The sequence below is a fragment of the Diadema setosum genome, chromosome 19 (genome assembly GCF_964275005.1).
Source record: "Diadema setosum chromosome 19, eeDiaSeto1, whole genome shotgun sequence".
NCBI classification, from domain to species: domain Eukaryota; kingdom Metazoa; phylum Echinodermata; class Echinoidea; order Diadematoida; family Diadematidae; genus Diadema; species Diadema setosum.
In genome coordinates, this window is record NC_092703.1 from 25,257,142 (window position 1) to 25,282,348 (window position 25,207).

Sequence of the window (25,207 nt, forward strand, 5' to 3'; positions counted from 1 at the left end):
CAAGGTCTTATTGAGCGGAAAGATTCGCTGTTCGCTGACTATTTTGGTTCAAATAATCAGAACATTGAATTTTGCTGTCATCATCGCATGCGTGTAAAAGATGGACAAGAGCATTTGAGTGTAACAGAAACATGCTCTTCGCGAATTTAGGTGGGCAATTCAAATGTGAACAGTCAACAGTTTACTGTAAATAATAAAGGTTACAAAAAATGAACTGTGAAAAGCAATCAAGTTTGATCATAGTTGATCGACAAATAGAACGTTCGAGACACTGAAACCACGTAAATGTTTACTTCGGTTAGGACTTGTAAAGTGGAAAAAGTCATATTTCTGGGGGGTTTTTTTCTCCCAAAATTCGCCATAATTTTACATGATTTTTACTCGTCATTTTTTAGAATACCTGGCACTAACAAATTCTTACTTCTAAGGAATAAATATAATCTATATAAACGTGTAATCATTTCGCATAGTGATGGTAATCTCATTCAACGTGCATCGTTCTATTTACTTCTCATTGATATCATGAAATCTTATAAAAAAATATCCTCGCTTATAACAAAAACAGACATGTTTTATGGGTGCATTTACAGTTGAGGAAAAAATAGAAATCATGTGTGCATTCAGAAGAGATAGATAGCGGGCATTCCCTATAGTCCTCACAGTAAGACTGGTTACCTATGAATACGAATTCATTTAGTGACAATAATTACAGCCATCAATATTTTCTCTAATCTCATCAAAAAAGAAAATATATATTTACTTATATACACAAATATACATAAGGACTACAACAAATTTTAAAAGATTCGAAAATTTGAAAAGTTCCGTCAGAAATTGCACAATTTTCACATGTGACTTCGCTGCTTGGCGGATGTATAAGGTGCTCAAGTTTCAGATTTTTTCTAACATTCAGATGACACAAACTCGGATAAAGCTCCAGAATCTAGACGTTCTTCTTTTTGACTCCATGCAATGTGAATGTATAATATCAGATGGTTCGTATCTATTGCAAACATGAGTAAACTACCAATGACTTCTTTTTCTCAGGATGATTAATTTCAAATGAATGCCATAATAAATGAATATAGATAAATAAGAAATAAATATAGAAAATAACTGTTAAAAACTACAGTGTTACGACGAAACAGTAAAAGAGGAGCCTCTGGACACTTTAAAGTACGTTTCCATGGTCTTTTGTCATAATCATTGCAATTTCTGTTGTTGGGCATAACGCTCCAGGAAAGGGAGGAATTTTGGGAAGACGTCCAAAGCGGCTTTCGATCCCATGATGCAGTCCAGATGCATGTAGCCCTCAACCACAAAGCGCTCATAGTGCTGGTCCGAGTTCACTTCCTGGCACCGCTTGAGGCTGTCGGCGGTGGTCTCGGACTCCCAGCAGACATTCTTCGCCCCGCTGAAGTAGAGGATTGGGAGGTCCAGGCGTTTCATGGCGGCGCGGTAGCTCTCGGAGGACAGCCTGTGTGTGGAGGTGAAGTCCCGCACGTATGCGTCCCGCCCATTCCTGTTGACGATGCGGCCCTTGCGTGTGCAGAGGGCGAAACCCTGTAGGCGCGAGGCGTGTGCGAAGCCGTTCCACTCGTGCAGCGTGTCGTGGGTCAGCTCGTTGACGTTGCTGTGCGACCAGAGCAGGCTGTAAGTGAAGGTGACCCGGTGACATGCGTGACTATCGCAGTGCTCTCGCACGCCTGTCGTCATGTTCGCCACGATTTTCGTGAAGCAATCTACGAAGCGCTCTCTCAACGACCCAAGATCATCCGGATAAGCGGTGATTCCCTTCACGCCAAGACCGTGCAGAATTGTCGGAAGGTAGGCGCGAGACTTGAGGCTGTTCAGACGACCCACGGTCAGGCTGAAACCCGCCTGTGACGAAACGAAGCATCTGATTTTCTTCTTCTCCACGTGTCCGCCAAGGAGGGCGGCATGCATGGTCACGCCTCCCGCACAATGGCCGAGCACCTCCAAATCTGCGTGGCCTGTTCTTTCCAGAATGTAATCTATGGCTGGTGGGACATCCATCTCAGCAGCGTCTCCGAAAAAGCCCTTGCTTTTGTGCGACGGTAGCATGATGGAGTACCGCATGTCCAACACCCACACATCGTAATCTCTCTCCACCAGAAACTCCACCATATTGGTCTCGACGGTGTCAAGGGTGAATATACGGCTTGACACACCCAGTCCGTGGAGAAGTAGGAGGGGTCCCTTGTGACCCCCACGATACCTCATCAGAAGGAGCTGCACCCCATCTGTTGCCGCTATCTTGTGAATCTCTGGTTTTTCACCCTTGAGTTTGAGCTGTCGCTGTCTTCTAGGTCGAACTTTCTCCCTGTAGACAACACCCACTTCCGACGGGTTGAAAATACCATAAACATCGAGCAGAACTCCTGCAAATAAATGACCAAACTTCGCTTTCCATATCGTCTTGTCCACAGCACTCTCAGTCGATGTAACCTCAAGCGTCGTGAGTTGTTGAAGAAAGTCACTGAGAAAGATCTTCAGCACACCTGTGCCGACTACCTCACCGTCTGTGCGAGTGTCTTTCCTGATCGTGACTGATAGGGTCGTCGTGTCGCTGACGCCGATCTCCAGGAACGAATCGTTGTTCACCACCTTGACGCCCCTGAAGTGGTACGAGTTCTCGTGGTCATGTAGGAACATGTCGTAAACCATTTCCCGTGTGTTTGCGCTACGATCACTTGGTTTGAACAGATGGAACTTCCCTCCGGCTGCGGTCAGCGGATACTCCGAGAGCGCCGCGCACTTCACGGTGCCGTGCAGAGACGCTTCGTGGTTTTCGTCAACTTCGAGCATGTGCTGAACATCGTCCGTCAGAATCGTCAGAGTAAACTCGCAGGGGTGTTTAGCGCCATCTACGTCCAGATGTCCTACCATGCGTTCGGTAAATCTCAAACCAGGTTTTCGCTTCTCCCTTGCCGATTCGTCTTTGTAAAGATTGACGAGATGAGAGGGAAGGTAAAAGAGGACAAGAACATGGGAAAGATGCATAATTTCTTACTGTTTAAACATAATCAGTGATGAATATGACCTGCTAAGTCATACCATAATTATTGAACAGAATATCACTTATCATATTTTTATGTTTCAATTTAAATCTATTTCTGTACTTTTGTTTTCAGGAATACGATATACAAACAAGTATACGATAATCATAGATATTCTAATAGAATTCTAGTAGAATCTTCGAAATATAATGTTTTACATACAAATTGAATGAATCATGTACATACAAAATACAGTAGATCATTGCATTTTTTTCATCTACAGCAGTTCTTGCATACTACCTGTATACGAGAGGGAGCAATTCCCAAACAAAATAGATTATACCAAAACCATTATCTGATGTAAACAAGGAAATTTAATAAACTCGGAACATCTCAATGCATGACAATATCTTTCATTGCTATCAGTAAAACCAAATTAATACATATATTCCCGTTTTCATAGCAAAACATTCATAGCTGCTATCCAAAAAAAAAAAAAAAAAAAAAAATCTTTGCTTTGTGATGCAACCTGCCATTATGAACTTTTTTAGATGAAGTGGAAGAAATAAAATAATACATGTTCGTCTAACCTAGCTGCTTCGCGCTGTCGTAGTCTATGGACCAGCCGTTTCTCTCTGCAAGCAGACGGACACATCTCTCGGCAACCATGCCAATCGTGAGTGAAGGGTTGATACCGAGACTTCGTGGCATGACAGCGCCATCAACGACCAGTAAGTCTGAGTAAACCTCTTCGCCATTCCCTGTGAACACTGCTCCCGAATGATTTACCGCTCCTAGAATAATTTTGAGACAAGAGTTAAAGTGAAAATATAGTTCTCTTAAGAGTTTAAGAACCCGTCTTGCACCATTTCATATTTGATTGCAATATACATGTATAGAAAGAGTCAACAAAGAAATTTACCTGGCTGACACGATTTGCCAGGATGATGAGTTGTTTCGAAGTATTTAGAGATCAAAAGTGTAAATAATAAAAGTCGGTATACCGACTTTTATTCCAGAAGGATCCAGGCTAACTCGGTCTCGGGGAAAGCTCGGCCCTATTTACGTTACACGCAGTTCGTGATTATGATAGCCATATTTTATACCTGGCGCACGTTTATATTGTCCGAGCGCCAAAGAGGTTCTTTGATGCGCGCGTTGAACTCGGCCCATAACTGCAACCAGCCAGAACGTGAAGCGTTCACAAAGTACAACACTGTACAATCAAGAGGGACAACTCATACCCGCCGTCAAAGCGAGGGTGAGCTGTCCCCAAGTCCGAGTTAGCCTGACCCCGAACGGGTAAGTTCTGAGATTGTGATTCCGGCGAACCTTTTTTGGTTAATATTTCGCATTTTTGTCGTTATCCGACGAATATCTTGTTATTACAGCGTTATTCCACACATCTTTTAAGGCATACGTGTGCATTTGGAGCGAAATTTGACAGTTCTGCAGACGTACCAGAACTACGTTTTACCTTTTATTAAAATTTATGTAAAATCAAAATGAATATCATATGTATGTCAAAAAGACGAACACATTGTACATTCTATATAAGTGAACAGAAGAGTAACTGAACAAACGATGAACGTATTATAACAATTACAAAAGGCTAGCTTATACTAATATGGTTAGAAATATAAAATTGGAGCAGTTGCATGGTCTGAGAATCCTACCAGTTTTTCCAGACTGTCCCATTCCGCAGCCTCCGAGGGGATGCACAGCTATAATGGCGTTGTTCCCTGTTACTTGGGGTATAACGCCTTTCCAAATTGGACTTGCCACGAGTTCCCCCTTCAACGTAGTCGCAGCCTTCCTGGCAGCCTCGAAGATCGCTTTGAAATTGTCCTCGTCCCCAACGCCGGGAAAGTCTGCCCACACCCGTCCGGAGTCGGGGTCGTGGACGATGCGACCGCTAGCGGAGTCGTGGCTCATGGAGAGAAAGGCGAGCGTGTTATCAAACGATCCCCCGGTGATAGATCGGATAAACTCGGCCACTTCGTTTTCGTTCGGTGTCGTGTCGATGCCTTGGGTCAGCTTCTTCAGCATGATTTTGTAGATGGTTTTTAACGCTGAGGGCGGTGTTCCATCTTCCAGAAGGTATCCATCGTCGAGAGGCGCACCTGGCCTCCATCGCATGTCCAGGATACTGGTGATGCACGGTCCAGGGCCCTGATCGGTTGACTTCAGGTCCTCGAGTTCGATGCCGATCGGGCGGATCGTCCGGTCGCAGTTGTAGGCGATCGTCAGGTGGTCGCCGTTGGTTGTGAATCTCTGCCCAAGCCGCGGGGAGACGGGTAAACCGCGGGAGGCGGAGTTGAGTAGTATACGGGTCGAACCGAGTGAGCCAGCACCAAGTATGACTGTGTGAGCCCTGACAATGCGCTCCTCCTGGGCAAAGTCTTCCGGATGGATGTCTTGATAGAAGACGACCCAGTAGCCGCCTTCCTCGTGTCGCTGTATGGCATTGACTTGAACCTGTTGGAATGATTATCATTATCTTTTTATTTCATACTGACTCCTTTAAGTCATCTGATGATGCCAATCGCTGTACAATATGATATGATATAATGTAATGTAAATTAATTAAAGTTACTTTCATTCTTTACATAGTAGCATAAAGTAGTATGATATAATAAAATAATATAATATATATAATATGATATAAGATAACATGATATGATGTAATACAATCTTTCATCTTATCAAATCACATTACTTATACTATATACATACATGATATCCACATATAGATACATTACATAATTTCTGTATGTGTACACATATCTTCAAAGCACAAATGTGATCATTTTGTGTCATATCTTATGTGAATTTGGAAGGTGACAGGTGTGAAATGCAGTGTAAAACGCTGAAATTAAAAGTATCTCGTCATCAGTGTTAAAGGAGCAATTTTTTGAAGATAGTTGGGAGAGGTTTGGGGACAGTTGCAGACACACTTACCTCTGTGAATATCTTTGCACCGTGTGCATGTGCGTCAGGGAGATAGTTCATGTTGAGCGTACTCTTGGCACCGGTGTTGCATCCGGAAACACAGTTGCCACAATTGTTGCAGGCAGGTTGTGGAATTCCTACTTTGTTGCCGTTTGTTGTCTTGAAGTTGACGTATAGAGGGGTTCTGTGTAAATGAATTGGCACAAGATTACATACCTCGTACTTTTTGAACACTGCCTCTTTGCAGCAATCATTTTTGGCTTTGTTTTGGTCAAATCAAAAATGTCTCGTCATTCAGATTGGTATTTTACAGAAACAGTACAATGCTACAACACCCTAAACAAAAAACATAACACATATCGCGTTTGCACATCAGCACATGGGTAAATAAATTTCCATATACGTCCGTACCTATCTCTCCATCATTCTAGATATTAAGGTATGTGGAACATTCAAAATGTCTCGATATTTCGTCGATTAGATTTCATACCATAATGTGCACAAACGATTTACATATAATCATACATATTAAAATGCAAGCATTCATACACACATATAGTATATACATGCTTATATGTGCCCATAAAACCCCATATGAGTCTGTCGTTGTTTAAATTATGTGGGAATCACAGCATAATGTTTGTAGGATGGATATAGGGAGCGTGTCCCGCATATTATTTCTGGGCGGGCAAGCAACTTCTCCAAAGGCAAATGATCCTGATAAAGTCAAACACGAAATTTTAGAGGTCATCAGCCCCCTCCCGGCCTCCCTTCCTCCCAAAATGTTTGAGCTCACTTGTAGAAAACGTCACTGGGACCGAGGTCCTCGATGTCCTTGACAAAGTCGTGGGCGATGTCCTTCATGGCTTTCATCTTCGGCAGCGATGGATTGTCGTCCGGGTATTCTCTTGGCGACATCATCTGCATGAAGTGCTGACGGTCCACGTTGTTCATGGCGGCAACATCGTCTCGCAGCTCCTTGGGCCAAGCCTATTGTATCATTATTGGTGACACGACATTTACTCCTGCGACAACTGCTCCGGTCTTACTTTCTCCATGAAATTATAGGGTTAGCAGAGTGAAAATGTAATAGGTTTTAGGTTTAGTTCGATGTGATGATTAGGATTAGGGTTAGTGTTATGTTCATGGGCAAAATTTATGTTTGGCTCAGCGTGCAGATATTTCATTGGAGAAATTGTCGCAGGAGCAGGTGTCATATAATTATTATTATTATTATTATTATTATTGTTTTTATTATCATCATCATCATCATTGTAATTATTATTATACGTATTATCATTATGCAGGTTGATTAATTGGTATCGTTGTTTTCATGTGGATGAAGGTTGAACAATATATCTAATATTTGAAGAGGTTTTCCCCAGTACCACAAACGAATAATTAAGTCTCTGATGTCAGATATGAAATTGCGAGTTAGGTTTTCAGACCAAATGCTGTTTGGTTGGTTTAATTTAACTTTTGGTTCGGCATTTGTCTTCGGATACTGAAGCAAAAAAATGATACATGACGTATGTTACCATTAAAAATAACAAACAATACAAAAGTATGATTATTTAATTTCCAACCGTCGCTGACAATGTTCTGTCATAGCATGTTTCTTAAAGACAATATTCACTGCGGTACATGATTTTCTGAAAAGTATGATCCTTAGAAGAAAACAACAGAAAAAGAATGCGTGTCATTTGCCTGAAGCTGACACATTTTGTGATCAAAATTGACATGAATACTCCCTCACGTTGTGATGTCACGATACACCTCTTGTTTATTTTTCTTTCCTTCAAGGACGAGAGTCGAATAAATAATCAGAAATTATGGGAAATCAATAAACCTGAATTTCTATACTTCATACTCTGTGAACACATCCAAGTCACAGATAATACACTTGTGTGGTTTCGGTGCTGTACCTCTTTATCATGTATGATTTTCACTAGACAAAAGACTAGATAGAAATCAAACTAAGATTGATCTTACGATTAATGCGATTCAAAAAAATTACGCTCGCTCGCTAGTGATTCCGTGCTTTACAGGGACTGTACAGTACTGGTTGAGGTGAGGATTCAAGTTTATAACATTTCTAAGTGAGATAATAAGAAACCTCTTATGAAATATGAAAGAGCACGTAATTTCAAGAAGGATTCAACGTTTATTTGATGAAAATTGGTTTTTAAATGGCTGAGATATCCAAAAAAATGATAATAATAAAAGGCGACAGGCCACGCCTTTTATTAGGATCTCTTTGTTTCACCTTGTTTTTGGATATCTCAGCCATTTCAAAATCGATTTTCATCAAATAAACTGCTGATACCCCTTAGAATTGCATGCTCTTTGATATATTCTCATAGAGTGGTTTCTGAATAGCTCGCAAAACGTTAAAAGCTAAATCCTCACCTCAACCAGAACTGTACAGCCCCTTTAAATCAATCGTAAGTATCTTTATGAAACAGACCCACATTTTTGGTAATATGTGTAACCCCACCAAAATTTGGGTTACTAAGATTTCTCCATGTCGTCAGACTAGATTCCTACTTCCTTGGAAAACACATGGTCACTGTTATCACCACCCCCTCCATTCATCCCTCCTCTGACGTCCGTACCCCACCTGTTTTCCAACAACCCCTCGATCAGTGCACTAGTAACCCCCAAGATTAGTCTTAAGATTTCCCCTTCAGCCTTTGACCCCAGTAGCCAATGTCCAATTGTAACCCTATGTGTATTGAGACTGGTCAAGCCCTGTGAAATGCCCCTGCTGGTGTTAGACTATGTAGGTGTAATAAAACTCAAGGATGGAGCAAGCTAGCCAATCTAGGGATATTGTTTTAAGCACCCCTCCCTTTTGTTGGTGTGTAGGCACATCAAGAGAAACGAAAGGACCATGTCTCAGAAGAGGAAGGTCATTCTTGCTAGGACAAAGTAGTAGTTGCTTTGGGATTTAGAGACAGTGTCCTACCATGGGCAAAGCCTATACAGAGTGGACTGGTTCTAACTGTAGACCAACATTTTCTGTGACAATGACGTAGAGTGCACGTCTAACCCAAATTCTGTCCTCTCTTATTCCCTTCCCATTTCTCTGCCCCCCCCATTTCCAATGAACTGTTTAGGCTAGCTCTGCGTGTGTCTTAAAGTAGAGTAGTTCCATACATTAATAGATTTACTCTACCTATGTTACATTGTGTATTACAGATACTGCTTTGATATATGTTATCAATGGCTGTAAAGGTATAACTGTTTGTGAGATTATTAATCGATATGTCATATTGTGTTTAAGAACATAGTGTGATCCACACACTTCAGCATAAGAGATATGAGCGTGCATTGCTTATGCTTAATACATCGTTAATGCAAATGAGATGTATGTATCTGCATTCTAATTGAGTGCTTATATGATTCTGATATATGATTTGTCTAGTATGTTAACTAGATCAGTGTTTGCATAAGTATAAACAATGTGTTAAATAGCTATGCTGGTTAGGCAGCAGCTCTTGTGACCAAGGTCACAGGAGTTCAACTTTAAAGCCCTGTAGCTAGAAGGCTTGAGAGTGACTGGAAAGCCTGTCGTTACTGCCCTTGGTCAATGTTAAGACTTTGTCTGGCCAAGTGGATGGTCAGTACGTCAGTCATGTTCCTGGAAGTCAAGGGGAATGAGTGACCTCTAGCCAGTGAGGCAGACTTTGAATGATGTCAGAGAAACATGAACCAATGATATTTCTGCTGGTCAGTTAACTTCCTGGAAGTTTCTGATTTTCTCGAGAAAGTTTGTAATATTAACATTTTACATAAAGTTAGAAAAGTATAAAAGCCCATAGCTTTGGAGCAAATAGGCATATCTGCTTCCTGCCAGCGCTTTGAGGCCTGCATCCACTTTGCTTGTTACATCGACTGTGTGATCCAGAAAGTTTTCTCACACATTTATCTGCCGAGAGGTTACCACAAAATACTGGTAAACCCTCATAAGCATCAGCTGTATTGTTATATACAAGTTTTATGTGCCTGTGATACAACTGGTTGTGGCACGTACATCCACTGACTGCCGTGTGGAGCAACTTGTAGTGAAAACGAGTGTTGGCTCTTTTGACTAGGTAAGTCATTGTATTTTCTCATGTTATGTATTGCATTGCAGAGTGTTTGTTAATTAAGAATTCTAAACAATAGATTTGGAGATTGCGTATTGAGAGACTCTGATATCATGTATATAAATTCCGAAGTTATTATATGTTATGCCAAAAGTATTGATGACTGATGATTGATGCTTGTATATCATTTGAAGACATATTGCAATGCACTTCAAGGTATTTGCGCTTTGAATGTTTTATGAATGGACATGATTATGCATACACTAAAGTTCATTAACAGGCAGACAAAATTGGGAAGCTGACTTGGAATTAGAAGTCAGATGTTTGCATACATGCATATTGAAATGCCTTGTAGACCCTCACACTCAGAGAAAGTGAGGCTATGCTCGTAAACATTGAGGTCTACAATGAGTACCCCCCCCCCCCCTCGTCTGGATTGACAGATTTATGTCAACTGACCGTTCGCTGTGAGTGGTATAGGTCACTGCACTATTGAAATGTGGAATGTGAAACTCAAGAGGGGAGGACTAGCCACTAGATGTGAAGAACCTTGCAAAGAACTAAATGTGAGGAATAGTTGTGCGCTTGTGAATATATGAATGGAGATATTCATGCTCTTTTTAATGTATATATGTTGACTGTACATGCGTGGTGAAGTGTACAACAGTACTGCTCAGTGTAATTATTGTGTGTGTGGAGCACTATTTCCACTCAAATTGTGAGATTTGAATTGGAGTCACAAATGTTTGATGACCCCAGATGAAGCAACTATACTGCCAGTTGATCAGATAGATCAAAGCTTTATTTGTGGCAGCAGTGTTGCATATAATTCAGAACGTTGAAATGTTAAACTAAAGTTTGAGAAGCTACATTGACCGTATAAGCACTTGTATATGTATGTCAAAGTGAATTGACAAACATTTTTTGAATGTATGCAACTGGAATTTATATCTGTATTGTCTACTGCGCTCATATAGGTTTATGAGGCAAGTATGTATAGATAATGTACCAGATCAGATTTTGGAGTGGACTTCCATACTCCTGAAGAAATACTATTGATCAGAAAGACACAATATTAGGAAAGTCCTGTGTCTTATAAACTCTTTTGACTAGATACATATTTGGATGAGAGCTTTGGCCAGCCTTTGCTTGGTTCAGCGTGACTGACGGCTACTGAGCATTACATCAGCTACCGTGTACGACTGGTTTGCGACTACTCTGGGCTCGTCGACAGGATAACCGGCGAGAGAGACAAAGAGGCAGCAACGAGTCGAATCATTGTTATACACTGGCAAATATTTAATTATGCTAATGTAACAAAGGTTACATTTGAGTCTGTGAACAAATTGAATTGAATGATGTACTTTGTTGGACGACAAACAAGCTAATAAAGTTTGTCATTGGATTATTTTGTCAAAACTTAATCCCAGGTGTGATATTCTTTATTTATGAACTCGGGAGTGTAACATTCGGGTTACATAAATTGGGGGCTTGTCCGGGAGTTATTGTTTTCTTAATTGATAATTGGATTTGTTTGGTAACGTGTATTACCGAAATTGAGTCTTGATTATTATTGTCCATTGTTACTATTGCATTCACCATTTTTTGTATTGTATCAAAGAGCCAACACTCAAGTGCAGGAAACAAAGCGATGGCAGGTAAAAGTTTGAAGCAGATTGGACAGGAATGGTGCAAGAAGGAGGAGATTAGAGTAGAGAATGCCCTCTTACTTGCAACAGGTGTAAAGACTGTGCCAACAGAGGTGTTTGCACTGGCATTGTCAGAGTTATATCCCACATTACTTGAGGTTTTAAGACGGGATGATCCCGATACAGGGGAAACATTGCTCCTGTGTGAATTCGAAGATGCAGTTGCTATGTTAGGATTACAGGCACAGATTGTCATCCCAGTAGATGGGGAGACTATGTGCAGAGTAGTGCAGTTGGACGGTTTAGGACCAGTCAGAGGAAACAGGGTCAGTGTCAAGGACCTGAGGGAGAGAGGTTTAGTTAGGGAATGGAGAAAAGCAGGGCGTAGAGCTCAGGAAGTCCAGTCTCAAGACATCCCCATCACTAACAACCTTCCACCCCCTTCCCCTGGTAGCAGTGAACCATCCATGTCCTTCCCTGATCGAGACATTCCAATTTTAGCAGCTTCACTTGCACGGTGTGGGCTGACCACAGGGTATCGGAAACTGCGATGCTTCTCCGGTGCAAAGACAGCAGCGCGTGATGAGGATAGCTACCCCATCTGGATAGAGCACGTTGAGAGCCAGATGGAGGAGTGGCAGACTCTGGATGATGCTGAGCGGCGCAAGCGCATTCGTGAGTCATTGCGTCCGCCTGCGTCGAGCATCATTACAGACCTTAGGCGCGAGAATCCCCAGGCCTGCTCTGCAGACTACCTCAGGGCTCTGGATCTGGCTTTTGGTGATACTGACACAGATGATGAACTGTTTGTCAGATTTCATCAGACAGTCCAGGCTGAAGGTGAGTCTCCCTCTGAGTATCTTTCTCGCTTACAGGAAGTCATGCGCCATGTGGTCAGGCGAGGAGTTGTCAAGCCACATGACGCCAACAAGGTGAGACTGCGACAATTCATCAGGGGCATCCTCTACCATGAAATGCTCCTAGTAAACCTACAGCTCAGGGAGCGCCTGGAGAAACCACCATCCTTCCTGGAACTCCTGTCTTCAGTGAGGAAGCAGGAAGAAGAGGAAAGGGTGAAGAAATCTCTGTCTGCCTCAAGACCCCCCGTTAGCCCAAAACAAAAGCAGGCTGCCCACCGTAAGGTAGAGCCCTCTATTCTGCCACCCCAAACAGCCCCTCAACCCCATGTCCTTCCCCAACCAGCACCTCCACCAGCACCCCAACCCACCAAAAATCCCCCCAAACCTCAGTCGTCCCAGCAGAGTAATACTGGTGTTGTTTGCTTCAAGTGTGGAGAGGAGGGCCACATCAGTAGAAATTGTCAGAATTCTGTCCCCCCTGACGTACTGAGTAAAAGACTTGTCAACTACATCCTTGGCAACCAGGGAAACGAGAAAGGGCGCCTGGGAAGGGGAAACCAGGGGCCCCAAAATTAGATTCTCCCCCACTTGTTTCTAAAGTTGAGGTTTCCAAGAACGATGTTCCTGAAGGTTTAGTAGGAGATGCTATCAACCCAAAATGTTGGATAGATGGAAAGGAGACAAAATGCCTTCTTGATAGTGGGTCTCAGGTCACTCTTATACACAAGAGCCTTTTCGACACACTAGATAGGGAATTGCATGAACTGAGTGACCTAGTCCTGTACCATGGAGGGGATGGGACTATGCCCTATCTGGGTTGGGCCTACGTTAACATAGGTTTTGAACGGTCATTTGCTGGCACAGGGACTGAGTTTAGTACCTTGGCTCTTGTAGTACCAGACCCCCAGCGTCCCTGTGACCATAGAGTGATTATTGGCACAAATTCAGGACTTTTCAGGCACTGTTTTGAATCTTGTAGGAGGATGGCTGGAGCGCGCTTCGCCCAGTCATTGAAGATTAGTACTAAATGCAGGGATATCTATGCCAGCATATCAAAACAAGAGAAGTTGTCCCCAGATGGCAAATTGGGCACTGCTAGGACCAAGAAAGGACATAGCACTCAAATACCTCCCCACTCCAAATTGGTAATGACTGCCCAAATTAGGAATCCCCTGAAAGAAGAAACAACTGTTTTCTTAGAGTGTAATCCCCACAGCAAACTTCCAAGTGGGTTACACATAGCTCCGGGAGTACAAAAATTGTCAGGTGGTGCCATTGGAAAGGTAAGGGTGCTGGTGACCAATAGTAGCCCTGAGTCTATCACTGTCCCTGGCAACTGCCCAATAGTAGATGCCTATGTCCCCGACAAGTGTTTCCCTACCCCTAGTAGTTTTCCTACCCAGCCTCACAGTTACACCGAGGCAACCCATTCCCAAGTAAGTGCTAATGTAGGCAATAACATCCCTTCCCCTCGAGTTGACGTTAGTGAGCTGCCCATCAATTGGGGCCCGATTTCCTCGGAGTGGAAAGAAAGGCTGCTCAATCAGTGCAGGCAGAGGAGTGATGTGTTCTCCAGGCATGAATTTGACCTAGGCAGTACAGGCTATGCGGAGCATCAGATTCGTGTTGACGATGACACACCATTCCGTGAGAGGTCTCGGAGGGTGCCTCCCTCTGATCTTAGGGACTTGCAGCAACATCTCCAACAGCTGTTGGAGAACAACATCATTAAGGAGTCTAAGAGTCCCTATGCCTCCCCAATTGTGCTGGTTCGGAAAAAGAACGGTACTTTGAGAATGTGCGTTGACTACCGTACACTCAATTCTCGTACCATTCCCGACCAGTACACAGTGCCCCTGATACAGGAGGCCATTGATTCCCTGAGTGGCAGTAAATGGTTTTCTGTTATCGACCTAAAGTCGGGATTCTACCAAATCCCGATGCGTGAAACAGACAAGGAGAAAACGGCCTTCACTTGCCCTTTGGGGTTTTACCAGTTTGAGCGTATGCCCCAAGGGGTGAAGGGAGCACCAGCAACCTTCCAAAGGCTGATGGAGAAGTGTATGTCAGGTCTGAACATGTTAGAGGTGTTGGTGTACATGGATGACCTGATAATCTTCTCCAAAACGCTGGAGGAAATGGAGGAGCGCCTGGCTAGGGTACTGGATAGGCTGCAGCAATTTGGCTTGAAGGTGTCCCCAGAAAAATGCCAATTTTGCTGTCAGTCGGTTAGGTACCTTGGTCATGTAGTCTCCGAGGCTGGGGTACAGACAGATCCAGACAAAGTGGCCGATGTAAGAACCTGGCCCAGGCCACAGACAGTGAGGCATGTCAAGTCTTTCCTGGGATTTGCTGGCTATTACCGGCGATTCATAAAAGACTACGCCAAAATTTCCCGCCCTTTGAACGCGCTTACAAGCGGGTGCGTTTACCCCAGGAAGCGAGGCCGTCCACCTCCAAAGAAAGTTCCGAGCCTGGATGCCCGAAAGGCAAGTGACCCCCTTGGTGATGCTTGGACTGAGGAGTGTGAGAATGCTTTTCAGGCTTTGAAGCATTGTCTGGTCACAGCCCCAGTCTTAGCCTTCGCAGACCTGTCAAAGCCTTTTGTGCTCCATGTTGATGCCAGCCGTGATGGACTGGGTGGTGTCCTGTATCAAGATCATGGAGGTAAGCTTCGTCCAGTGGCATATGGAAGTCGGGGACTGTCCCACAGTGAAAAGAACTACCCAGCCCATAAGCTGGAATTTCTTGCTCTGAAGTGGGCAGTCACCGACAAATTCAGGGATTACTTGTATGCAGCAAAAGGTACGCGGGTTATGACTGATAATAACCCACTAACATATGTCCTGACGTCGGCAAAACTCGATGCCACAGGACATAGATGGCTTGCTGCACTTTCCTGCTTTGATTTTTCCATCCATTATAAGCCAGGAAAGACGAACATTGAAGCAGATGCACTGTCACGGAAACCACATCCTCCCGGTCTCGACAAGGAGTTTGAGGCTCGCCAGCAGTGCAAGATTAGTGATCTGGAGGCAAGGCTGCATGAGACGTCAGACTCAGGTGAGAAAGTGTCCACAATCTCTGCCTTCTGTCAGACGCATCATGCTTCAGCCAACTCTCCACATACAAGCCAGCCATACGTTGAGACCCTGTGTGCCAGTGCAGAGTCTATCCCAGGTCTGTATGCAAAGGGCTCGGACCTGAATGTAGTAGACTGGGCACAGGCTCAAAAGGCAGATCCCCAACTGAAACTAGTCAGGGATTATGTTGAACGTGGGGAGAGGCCGCAGTCTTATACCAGCCTTTCAAGAGAGGCTGCCCTGATACTCCGCGAGTTCGACAGGCTAGTTCTGTGCAAAGGAGTCCTCTACAGAACTTTCACTGACTCCTTAGGCAACCGCCATCACCAGTTAGTATTGCCTGCCCAGCGCCGTGTTGAGGCAATGAGGGGCATACATGATGGTGTTGGCCACCTTGGGATCGAGAAGTCCATAGCGTTGGCTAGAGACAGATTCTACTGGCCAAAGATGAGTGCTGACATTACGGAGTGGGTCAAGCATTGCCCTCGTTGTGTAGCAAGAAAGACTCCTCCAAAGCCAGCAGCCCCATTGGTGAGTATTCACACAACCAGCCCCCTGGAGCTGGTCTGCATGGATTTTCTCTCCCTAGAACCAGACCGCTCAAATAAGAAGTCTATCTTGGTAGTGACGGATCACTACACACGATACGCACAAGCCTTCCCCACGAAGGATCAGACTGCTGCCACTGTCGCCAAGGTCCTGTGGGAGAACTTCTTTGTACATTATGGTCTGCCCCAGCGCCTTCATTCTGATCAGGGTAGGGACTTTGAGAGCAGAGTGATCCATGAGCTGTCAAGGCTCCTTGGCATTAAGAAATCAAGGACAACTCCTTACCACCCCCAGGGAGACCCCCAGCCTGAGCGCTTCAACAGAACGCTACTGGACATGCTAGGGACCCTGGAGGAGGAGAAGAAGGCAAACTGGAGCAAATATGTAAGTGCACTTGTACACGCTTACAACTGTTCAAAGAATGATAGTACTGGTTTCTCGCCTTATTTCCTCATGTTCGGCAGGGAGGCTAGGCTGCCTGTTGATCTGCGATTTGGCACTAGCCCTGACAACTTCACTGGGACTGACCACGTGAAGTACGTCAGTGGTTTGCGCGATCAACTTACGCGGGCGTATAAACTTGCGTCAGCTGCATCCAACAAGTCTGCCAGTGCCAACAAGGTCCGCTATGATGCGAAAGTGCGAGCCAATGGCCTGAAACCTGGCGATCGCGTCCTAGTTAGGAATGTTGGACTGACAGGAAAGCAGAAATTAGCTGATAGATGGTATGCAAACCCCTATGTCATCACAAAGCAACTTAACCCTGATATGCCAGTTTATGAAGTTGCACCTGAAGACGGGGTTGGTAGGACACGCACCCTACATCGCAACCTTCTCCTACCCATAGAATACTTGAATGAGGCCCCAGCCCATAACTCAGAAGCCCAGAGACCAGGTAAGAAAAGGAGTCCAGCTGATCGGACTCGTTCCAAAAAGTCCATTGCCCCTCCGAGTGAGGAAGAGTCTGATAGTTCAGACTCAAGTGATGAAGAAATTACTCTGCTTTTCGATGTACGCAAGCACATTAACCGCCCACGTTCAGGACTTAACATAAATGCGCCAGAGTTTGTCCCCTCCCAACCTCCCAGTATTCCCTCTGAGACTGCCAGCGAGACCCCTGAACAGGTCAACACAGCTGATGTGGTGAGTGACACAGGTGTTTCCGGCGGTTCCGTTTTATCCCCTGACCCCATTACTGAGGAGACATCAACCGACTCAGACTTGGAGAACCAGGCTGGCGGTGACATCAGCATAGATGCCACAGTTACATCCAGTGGTTCTGGTAGAGTAACACCAGATCATGCAGTCCCCGATTTGAGAGGGGAGAGCATGGAGGAAGAAAGTAGACACACTAGCCCTTTACCCCCAGACACAGAGTCCAGAGGTAACACCCCTCATACTCTAGCAGAGCATGAGGCTGAGCAGACGCAAAATGCAAACCCGGCAATCGATTCAGAGCCTGCCCCGCAATCCATCAGGCGCTCGACTCGCTCTTCAAGGCCACCGCAACGCATGCAGTACGATACCCTTGGTGAACCCTCTGGTGCTAGGCAAGCAACTTCATCAGGATTCTTTGCTGACCTTAAGCGTAAGATTTTTGGCTCTGATTAATCTAAGGTTCACAGGAGTGAACGATGGTTTGAAAGGGGAGGATGTAACCCCACCAAAATTTGGGTTACTAAGATTTCTCCATGTCGTCAGACTAGATTCCTACTTCCTTGGAAAACACATGGTCACTGTTATCACCACCCCCTCCATTCATCCCTCCTCTGACGTCCGTACCCCACCTGTTTTCCAACAACCCCTCGATCAGTGCACTAGTAACCCCCAAGATTAGTCTTAAGATTTCCCCTTCAGCCTTTGACCCCAGTAGCCAATGTCCAATTGTAACCCTATGTGTATTGAGACTGGTCAAGCCCTGTGAAATGCCCCTGCTGGTGTTAGACTATGTAGGTGTAATAAAACTCAAGGATGGAGCAAGCTAGCCAATCTAGGGATATTGTTTTAAGCACCCCTCCCTTTTGTTGGTGTGTAGGCACATCAAGAGAAACGAAAGGACCATGTCTCAGAAGAGGAAGGTCATTCTTGCTAGGACAAAGTAGTAGTTGCTTTGGGATTTAGAGACAGTGTCCTACCATGGGCAAAGCCTATACAGAGTGGACTGGTTCTAACTGTAGACCAACATTTTCTGTGACGATGACGTAGAGTGCACGTCTAACCCAAATTCTGTCCTCTCTTATTCCCTTCCCATTTCTCTGCCCCCCCCCCCATTTCCAATGAACTGTTTAGGCTAGCTCTGCGTGTGTCTTAAAGTAGAGTAGTTCCATACATTAATAGATTTACTCTACCTATGTTACATTGTGTATTACAGATACTGCTTTGATATATGTTATCAATGGCTGTAAAGGTATAACTGTTTGTGAGATTATTAATCGATATGTCATATTGTGTTTAAGAACATAGTGTGATCCACACACTTCAGCATAAGAGATATGAGCGTGCATTGCTTATGCTTAATACATCGTTAATGCAAATGAGATGTATGTATCTGCATTCTAATTGAGTGCTTATATGATTCTGATATATGATTTGTCTAGTATGTTAACTAGATCAGTGTTTGCATAAGTATAAACAATGTGTTAAATAGCTATGCTGGTTAGGCAGCAGCTCTTGTGACCAAGGTCACAGGAGTTCAACTTTAAAGCCCTGTAGCTAGAAGGCTTGAGAGTGACTGGAAAGCCTGTCGTTACTGCCCTTGGTCAATGTTAAGACTTTGTCTGGCCAAGTGGATGGTCAGTACGTCAGTCATGTTCCTGGAAGTCAAGGGGAATGAGTGACCTCTAGCCAGTGAGGCAGACTTTGAATGATGTCAGAGAAACATGAACCAATGATATTTCTGCTGGTCAGTTAACTTCCTGGAAGTTTCTGATTTTCTCGAGAAAGTTTGTAATATTAACATTTTACATAAAGTTAGAAAAGTATAAAAGCCCATAGCTTTGGAGCAAATAGGCATATCTGCTTCCTGCCAGCGCTTTGAGGCCTGCATCCACTTTGCTTGTTACATCGACTGTGTGATCCAGAAAGTTTTCTCACACATTTATCTGCCGAGAGGTTACCACAAAATACTGGTAAACCCTCATAAGCATCAGCTGTATTGTTATATACAAGTTTTATGTGCCTGTGATACAACTGGTTGTGGCACGTACATCCACTGACTGCCGTGTGGAGCAACTTGTAGTGAAAACGAGTGTTGGCTCTTTTGACTAGGTAAGTCATTGTATTTTCTCATGTTATGTATTGCATTGCAGAGTGTTTGTTAATTAAGAATTCTAAACAATAGATTTGGAGATTGCGTATTGAGAGACTCTGATATCATGTATATAAATTCCGAAGTTATTATATGTTATGCCAAAAGTATTGATGACTGATGATTGATGCTTGTATATCATTTGAAGACATATTGCAATGCACTTCAAGGTATTTGCGCTTTGAATGTTTTATGAATGGACATGATTATGCATACACTAAAGTTCATTAACAGGCAGACAAAATTGGGAAGCTGACTTGGAATTAGAAGTCAGATGTTTGCATACATGCATATTGAAATGCCTTGTAGACCCTCACACTCAGAGAAAGTGAGGCTATGCTCGTAAACATTGAGGTCTACAATGAGTACCCCCCCCCCCCCTCGTCTGGATTGACAGATTTATGTCAACTGACCGTTCGCTGTGAGTGGTATAGGTCACTGCACTATTGAAATGTGGAATGTGAAACTCAAGAGGGGAGGACTAGCCACTAGATGTGAAGAACCTTGCAAAGAACTAAATGTGAGGAATAGTTGTGCGCTTGTGAATATATGAATGGAGATATTCATGCTCTTTTTAATGTATATATGTTGACTGTACATGCGTGGTGAAGTGTACAACAGTACTGCTCAGTGTAATTATTGTGTGTGTGGAGCACTATTTCCACTCAAATTGTGAGATTTGAATTGGAGTCACAAATGTTTGATGACCCCAGATGAAGCAACTATACTGCCAGTTGATCAGATAGATCAAAGCTTTATTTGTGGCAGCAGTGTTGCATATAATTCAGAACGTTGAAATGTTAAACTAAAGTTTGAGAAGCTACATTGACCGTATAAGCACTTGTATATGTATGTCAAAGTGAATTGACAAACATTTTTTGAATGTATGCAACTGGAATTTATATCTGTATTGTCTACTGCGCTCATATAGGTTTATGAGGCAAGTATGTATAGATAATGTACCAGATCAGATTTTGGAGTGGACTTCCATACTCCTGAAGAAATACTATTGATCAGAAAGACACAATATTAGGAAAGTCCTGTGTCTTATAAACTCTTTTGACTAGATACATATTTGGATGAGAGCTTTGGCCAGCCTTTGCTTGGTTCAGCGTGACTGACGGCTACTGAGCATTACATCAGCTACCGTGTACGACTGGTTTGCGACTACTCTGGGCTCGTCGACAGGATAACCGGCGAGAGAGACAAAGAGGCAGCAACGAGTCGAATCATTGTTATACACTGGCAAATATTTAATTATGCTAATGTAACAAAGGTTACATTTGAGTCTGTGAACAAATTGAATTGAATGATGTACTTTGTTGGACGACAAACAAGCTAATAAAGTTTGTCATTGGATTATTTTGTCAAAACTTAATCCCAGGTGTGATATTCTTTATTTATGAACTCGGGAGTGTAACATTCGGGTTACATATGCTATACTTTATATCCGTTGCAGAATATTATCAAAAGTAGTTAAATCACTTAATTTAAAAATGATCCTTGACTTGGCAAGTTTCTCGTGTTCATAGTATTATACTCTCTTGTCTTTCCTGACTTCATCCAGCCTTTGTCCCTCACAGGTTACTATGTAAACACCAGGGTTGCCAATTTGATGAGAGAGAGAGAGAGAGAGAGAGAGAAAGAGCAATCCTAATAAAAGGTGGGACCCATCTATCATTACGATCGCTCTGATTTATTTTGTTTTTTGGATGTCTCAGCCATTCCAAGATCGATTTTCATCAAATTGATAAACTTTTAATTCCTCCTTGAATAGTAGGCGTATATTCTGTATCATTTCAAAAGTGGTTTCTTGATATCTCGTAAAAAGTTAAAAACAGAGATACGCACACACGTAGATTCTTACCTCGTCTTCAAACACTCTCGGATCAGCCTCGAGACACACATTGGCATTGATGAGGGAGGTCCCGCCTAAACCCACTCCCTGAACCACGGCAACATCGGGACCGACGACGAAATCGTACAGATTACTTGGTTTACCTACGGAAGACATGATTATTGAAAGGGTTAGAAGAATGACCGTTGTGACATTTAAACACTCACATGAGATGAATTTCTTTGCCAAGTACATATGAGTGGGAAGAAAAAAAGCGCGACAATGACAATGAAATAATTTCATATTCTTTGAGTTTCTTAGACTGGGTTCCCTGTTTACAACACAGCTTCTCTATTAAGTCCCAATTTTCACCTTTGTTTTTGTTTTATTCCGGTTTTCACCTGTCTTGATATCCATGCAATACTTTCAATTGTGACGACGAAATGACTGAAAAGACCTGAATTGAATAATTTCGCATTTAATCTTCACAGAACATTTTATTGTAAAATCATGAAAATGCAACTACAATATGAAGTTCGTTATGTCGCTATAGCCTGAATGCGGTACATGAAACCAAACCCAACCACCACCACCACCACACCACCACCACCAACAACAACAACAATAACAAAAAACCCAACAATAACAACATGAACAAGAATAAGAATAACAACAACATCATCAACAACAACAATATGACAACAAAATAACAAGAACGACGACGACGACAACAACAACAACAAGACAAATGTAAGATACTCACCAACTTGAAGGCAATTTCGTCTATCAGACGTATAAGTCATCTGGATGTCTCTGGCTGCCTTGATGTCCTCGGGAAAGTCCCCGGGCCACCATTCTTTCCCTTTCTCCAGCAGGCAAACTCTCTTTCCCGCCCGGGAACATCGGCTGGCCGCGATGGAACCGCCGTAGCCCGAGCCAATTACGATGACGTCATAATGAGGCTCGACGTCACTCAGTGGTGACGAGAGCCGATAGTTGGAGTAATCGAATCGATCTCCCTGGAATTGCAGGAAATGAAAGGAAGAGAGAGAGAGAAAAAAAAAAAACACATATCTTAACGAATCACAAGTCACACGGAAATTATGACATTTTGAAGTTTCGCTATTTTTTATCTTTTTATTTTTATTTATTTATTTATTTTTATTTTATTTATTTATTTTTATTTTATTTATTTATTTATTTTTTTTTTGGGGGGGGGGGAACAGTTCTTGAATAGTCAATGAATATACAAATGGCAAAGTGAGCATGTCATTCCCTCACAACTTACCATCTAGTTTGTGCATAAAATTTTGAAATTTCTAGTGTTTCATGCAAACACAATTATGCCTGATGCTCAAATCCTCATATCTAACTGATCACTATTCTGAAGTTATTCATCCAGGAACAACATCATGTTTTACACTTGCAGACTTCAATGACAAAAACATTGAATTTTCGTCATTTTTTGTACACAATCAATGGAAAATTGTGACGGTATGACATGGTTAGCTCTCTAAAATTCGTATCCACTGTAGTACAAGAACTGTTTTGCAGAAACTAGCAAAACTTCAAAATATAATAACTTCCTTATTTTTCATCAGATTTCAGTCAAATTTTTACCATTGAACTCGTAAGATTTTACTCTTTTTTTTATCAGACTAACTTTTATATTTGGAATGGATTTCCTCCTTAATAGACGGACAGCTATGCACTACATAGCCGACTACCTCTGGCCTTGGATTGATGAAACCGATGACGTCTCTTTATTCCCATTAAAATCACTAATCGTTTGCCAATTTCCGCCTTTATTGGTAGGTGTTAATCTGCGAACATTATTCGGAAGTAAATCAACAACGAAAAAAAAAACACGAACTTCAACTAACACACAGAGATTATCATGTACAAAAACACACACCATGTGCTTCAGCTTTTGTTCAGCAAGGAGGAACGTTTTACCGACATCATTTTAATATTTTGATAATCCCACAAAGAATTCTATGTGTGATACATTAGTGTGAGGAAACGATCATCACACGTAGATACATATCGTTTATTTGTTATCCCAGTCGTACATAATTATAATTGTCGGCTATTCGTCAGTAATGCTTGCATAGATGTGGACAAGTTACACAAGAATATTGTAACACCTACTCATTAAATGACATAAATGAGTTCTGTCACACATCCATCAAATGTCACTTATAATCTAGTTAATGTATAGTAAAAAGAAACAACAAATCCACTTAATAAGTGCAACGAGGAGAAGCACGAATAAATAGACTTTGGTCGTCAGGCAGTGAGATATTTGTATCTCAGAAAAATTACGAGGAAACCTTTGATTAATGCACCAACGAAAGGTTGACTTATATTTTGAGAGGATATAACTACAGACTGAAATATCATATTTGTTTCCTTTTGAGGTGGATCGGTTTACATAGGAATCTGGAATTCAGCACGCGCCACATGCATTGACATACCATACCATACCATACCATACCATACCATACCATACCATACCATACCCATATACAATCTTCGCAGTAGTTCATATTTGCTTCTTTCGATGTTGATTTTGTTTTTTAAAGCATTTACGCATTTCGCCATCATCTGTGCATCATCGTGAAACCTTTAAAATTTCACTTTCACAGTTGATGACAATTATATTTTGCTCTGATTTGTCGCGATAGGTGCTGGTACCAAAGCAATATCGTTGCACTTTTTCAATTGTTGGAGTGACCACTGAAAACTACAAGCATAGCACAAGAATACTTTCGCTGCATGCGTTGTATAAATTCGATGGAAACGCCCCTATCTGCTTCTGCCAAGGTGATCACTCTCTACCCCAAACCCATCTCTCTTGATATTATGGACTGAGTACACTTACCATTTTCACCGTCGTACTTTGCTTTCGAATGATGTCGACTCTGCTTCTGCACGTCGTGGATTCACTGTGCGAAATGACGAAGTCGGTGTCGGGTGCCCCTGTTTTCATCTAGATATAATCATCTGTCAACGTTCCACCAACTTCACCGAAGGTTACTCCCGAAGTTATACGATCGTCATAGGTGGTTTTGTATCAATGCCAAAAAAAAAAGAGAAAAAAAAAAACACCCTGTAACAAAGCAAGGCAGACAGAGATGGAGGGAGTTACCGCCCGCATATGAATTGAAAATCGTGATGAATAGGACACACAAAACGTCCTTGACACAATCTGAAGGGTAGAGTAACTCCGTTTGACCGGAATGCCACAATTAGCCAGTGCCTCTGATAATTGTACCAGTGACTGTGTGGTGAATAGTGCACACAATTGCAATAACTGAATTTCTTTCCGAAAAGAAAGTAATACAAATACGAAAAAAGAACAATAACGAAAAAAATAGACAAGGCAACAATGCAGAAGTATATCATGGTTTACAAATTAATTTAGCCTATGCAAATACAACGGACGGAATTTGTTGAAACACACATCACCATGAGAACAGCGGTCAACTTTTGCAACCTTAATCGCTGTTAATCATACTAGCTCATTCTACTTGATCCCTATTCTCCGCCTCCCTTTTCTTCACCTTCCCTTCTACTTACTTTCCGCCTTCTCTTTCGCTCTTCTATCACCCTATCCTTGTTTTTGATCTTCTTTCTGTGCATCATTATTATCATAAACATCATCCCCATTGTCATCAACATGTTTTGCCCCTTCGGTTCCTCACGAAGTTCGGATGGACGAGGAAAGTGAGGGGATGGTTGTGCCGTAGTGGTGTGCAAAACTTTGCTTCAAATTCCACATCAGTTGGTGATGAACTTCCAATATTCCCTGTTTGTTTTCTGTCCGTCTAATTTTTCACGCCCAAATTCTAGGAAC

General features: G+C 42.7%; 2 protein-coding genes across 2 annotated transcripts; one reads left to right on the plus strand and one right to left on the minus strand.

The window, feature by feature from the left end:
• Positions 1–1,203: 1,203 nt before the first annotated feature.
• LOC140242366 (uncharacterized) lies at positions 1,204–24,340 on the minus strand. The gene is made up of 8 exons (XM_072322102.1): positions 24,233–24,340; positions 22,112–22,367; positions 21,379–21,512; positions 6,769–6,962; positions 5,982–6,156; positions 4,697–5,498; positions 3,611–3,814; positions 1,204–2,960 (listed from the first exon to the last, which is right to left on the minus strand). Exons 1-8 carry the CDS (start codon positions 24,338–24,340, stop codon positions 1,204–1,206), a joined length of 3,630 nt encoding a protein of 1,209 aa, XP_072178203.1.
• On the plus strand, positions 11,715–13,246 carry LOC140243110 (paraneoplastic antigen Ma3-like). The gene has a single exon (XM_072322840.1). The coding sequence runs from the start codon at positions 11,715–11,717 to the stop codon at positions 13,146–13,148; it is 1,434 nt and encodes a 477-aa protein (XP_072178941.1). The 3' UTR covers positions 13,149–13,246.
• Positions 24,341–25,207: the final 867 nt, after the last annotated feature.

Bases quoted from the DNA above. Each gene is read 5' to 3' on its own strand.
- LOC140243110 (XM_072322840.1), top strand. From the start codon at position 11,715: ATGGCAGGTAAAAGTTTGAAGCAGATTGGACAGGAATGGTGCAAGAAG.
- LOC140242366 (XM_072322102.1), bottom strand. From the start codon at position 24,340: ATGAAAACAGGGGCACCCGACACCGACTTCGTCATTTCGCACAGTGAA. The intron at 22,368-24,232 runs GTAAGTGTACTC...CTGCAATTCCAG, and splicing joins AAAGTACGACGGTGAAAATG to GGAGATCGATTCGATTACTC. The intron at 3,815-4,696 runs GTAGGATTCTCA...AAATTATTCTAG, and splicing joins GGGACAGTCTGGAAAAACTG to GAGCGGTAAATCATTCGGGA.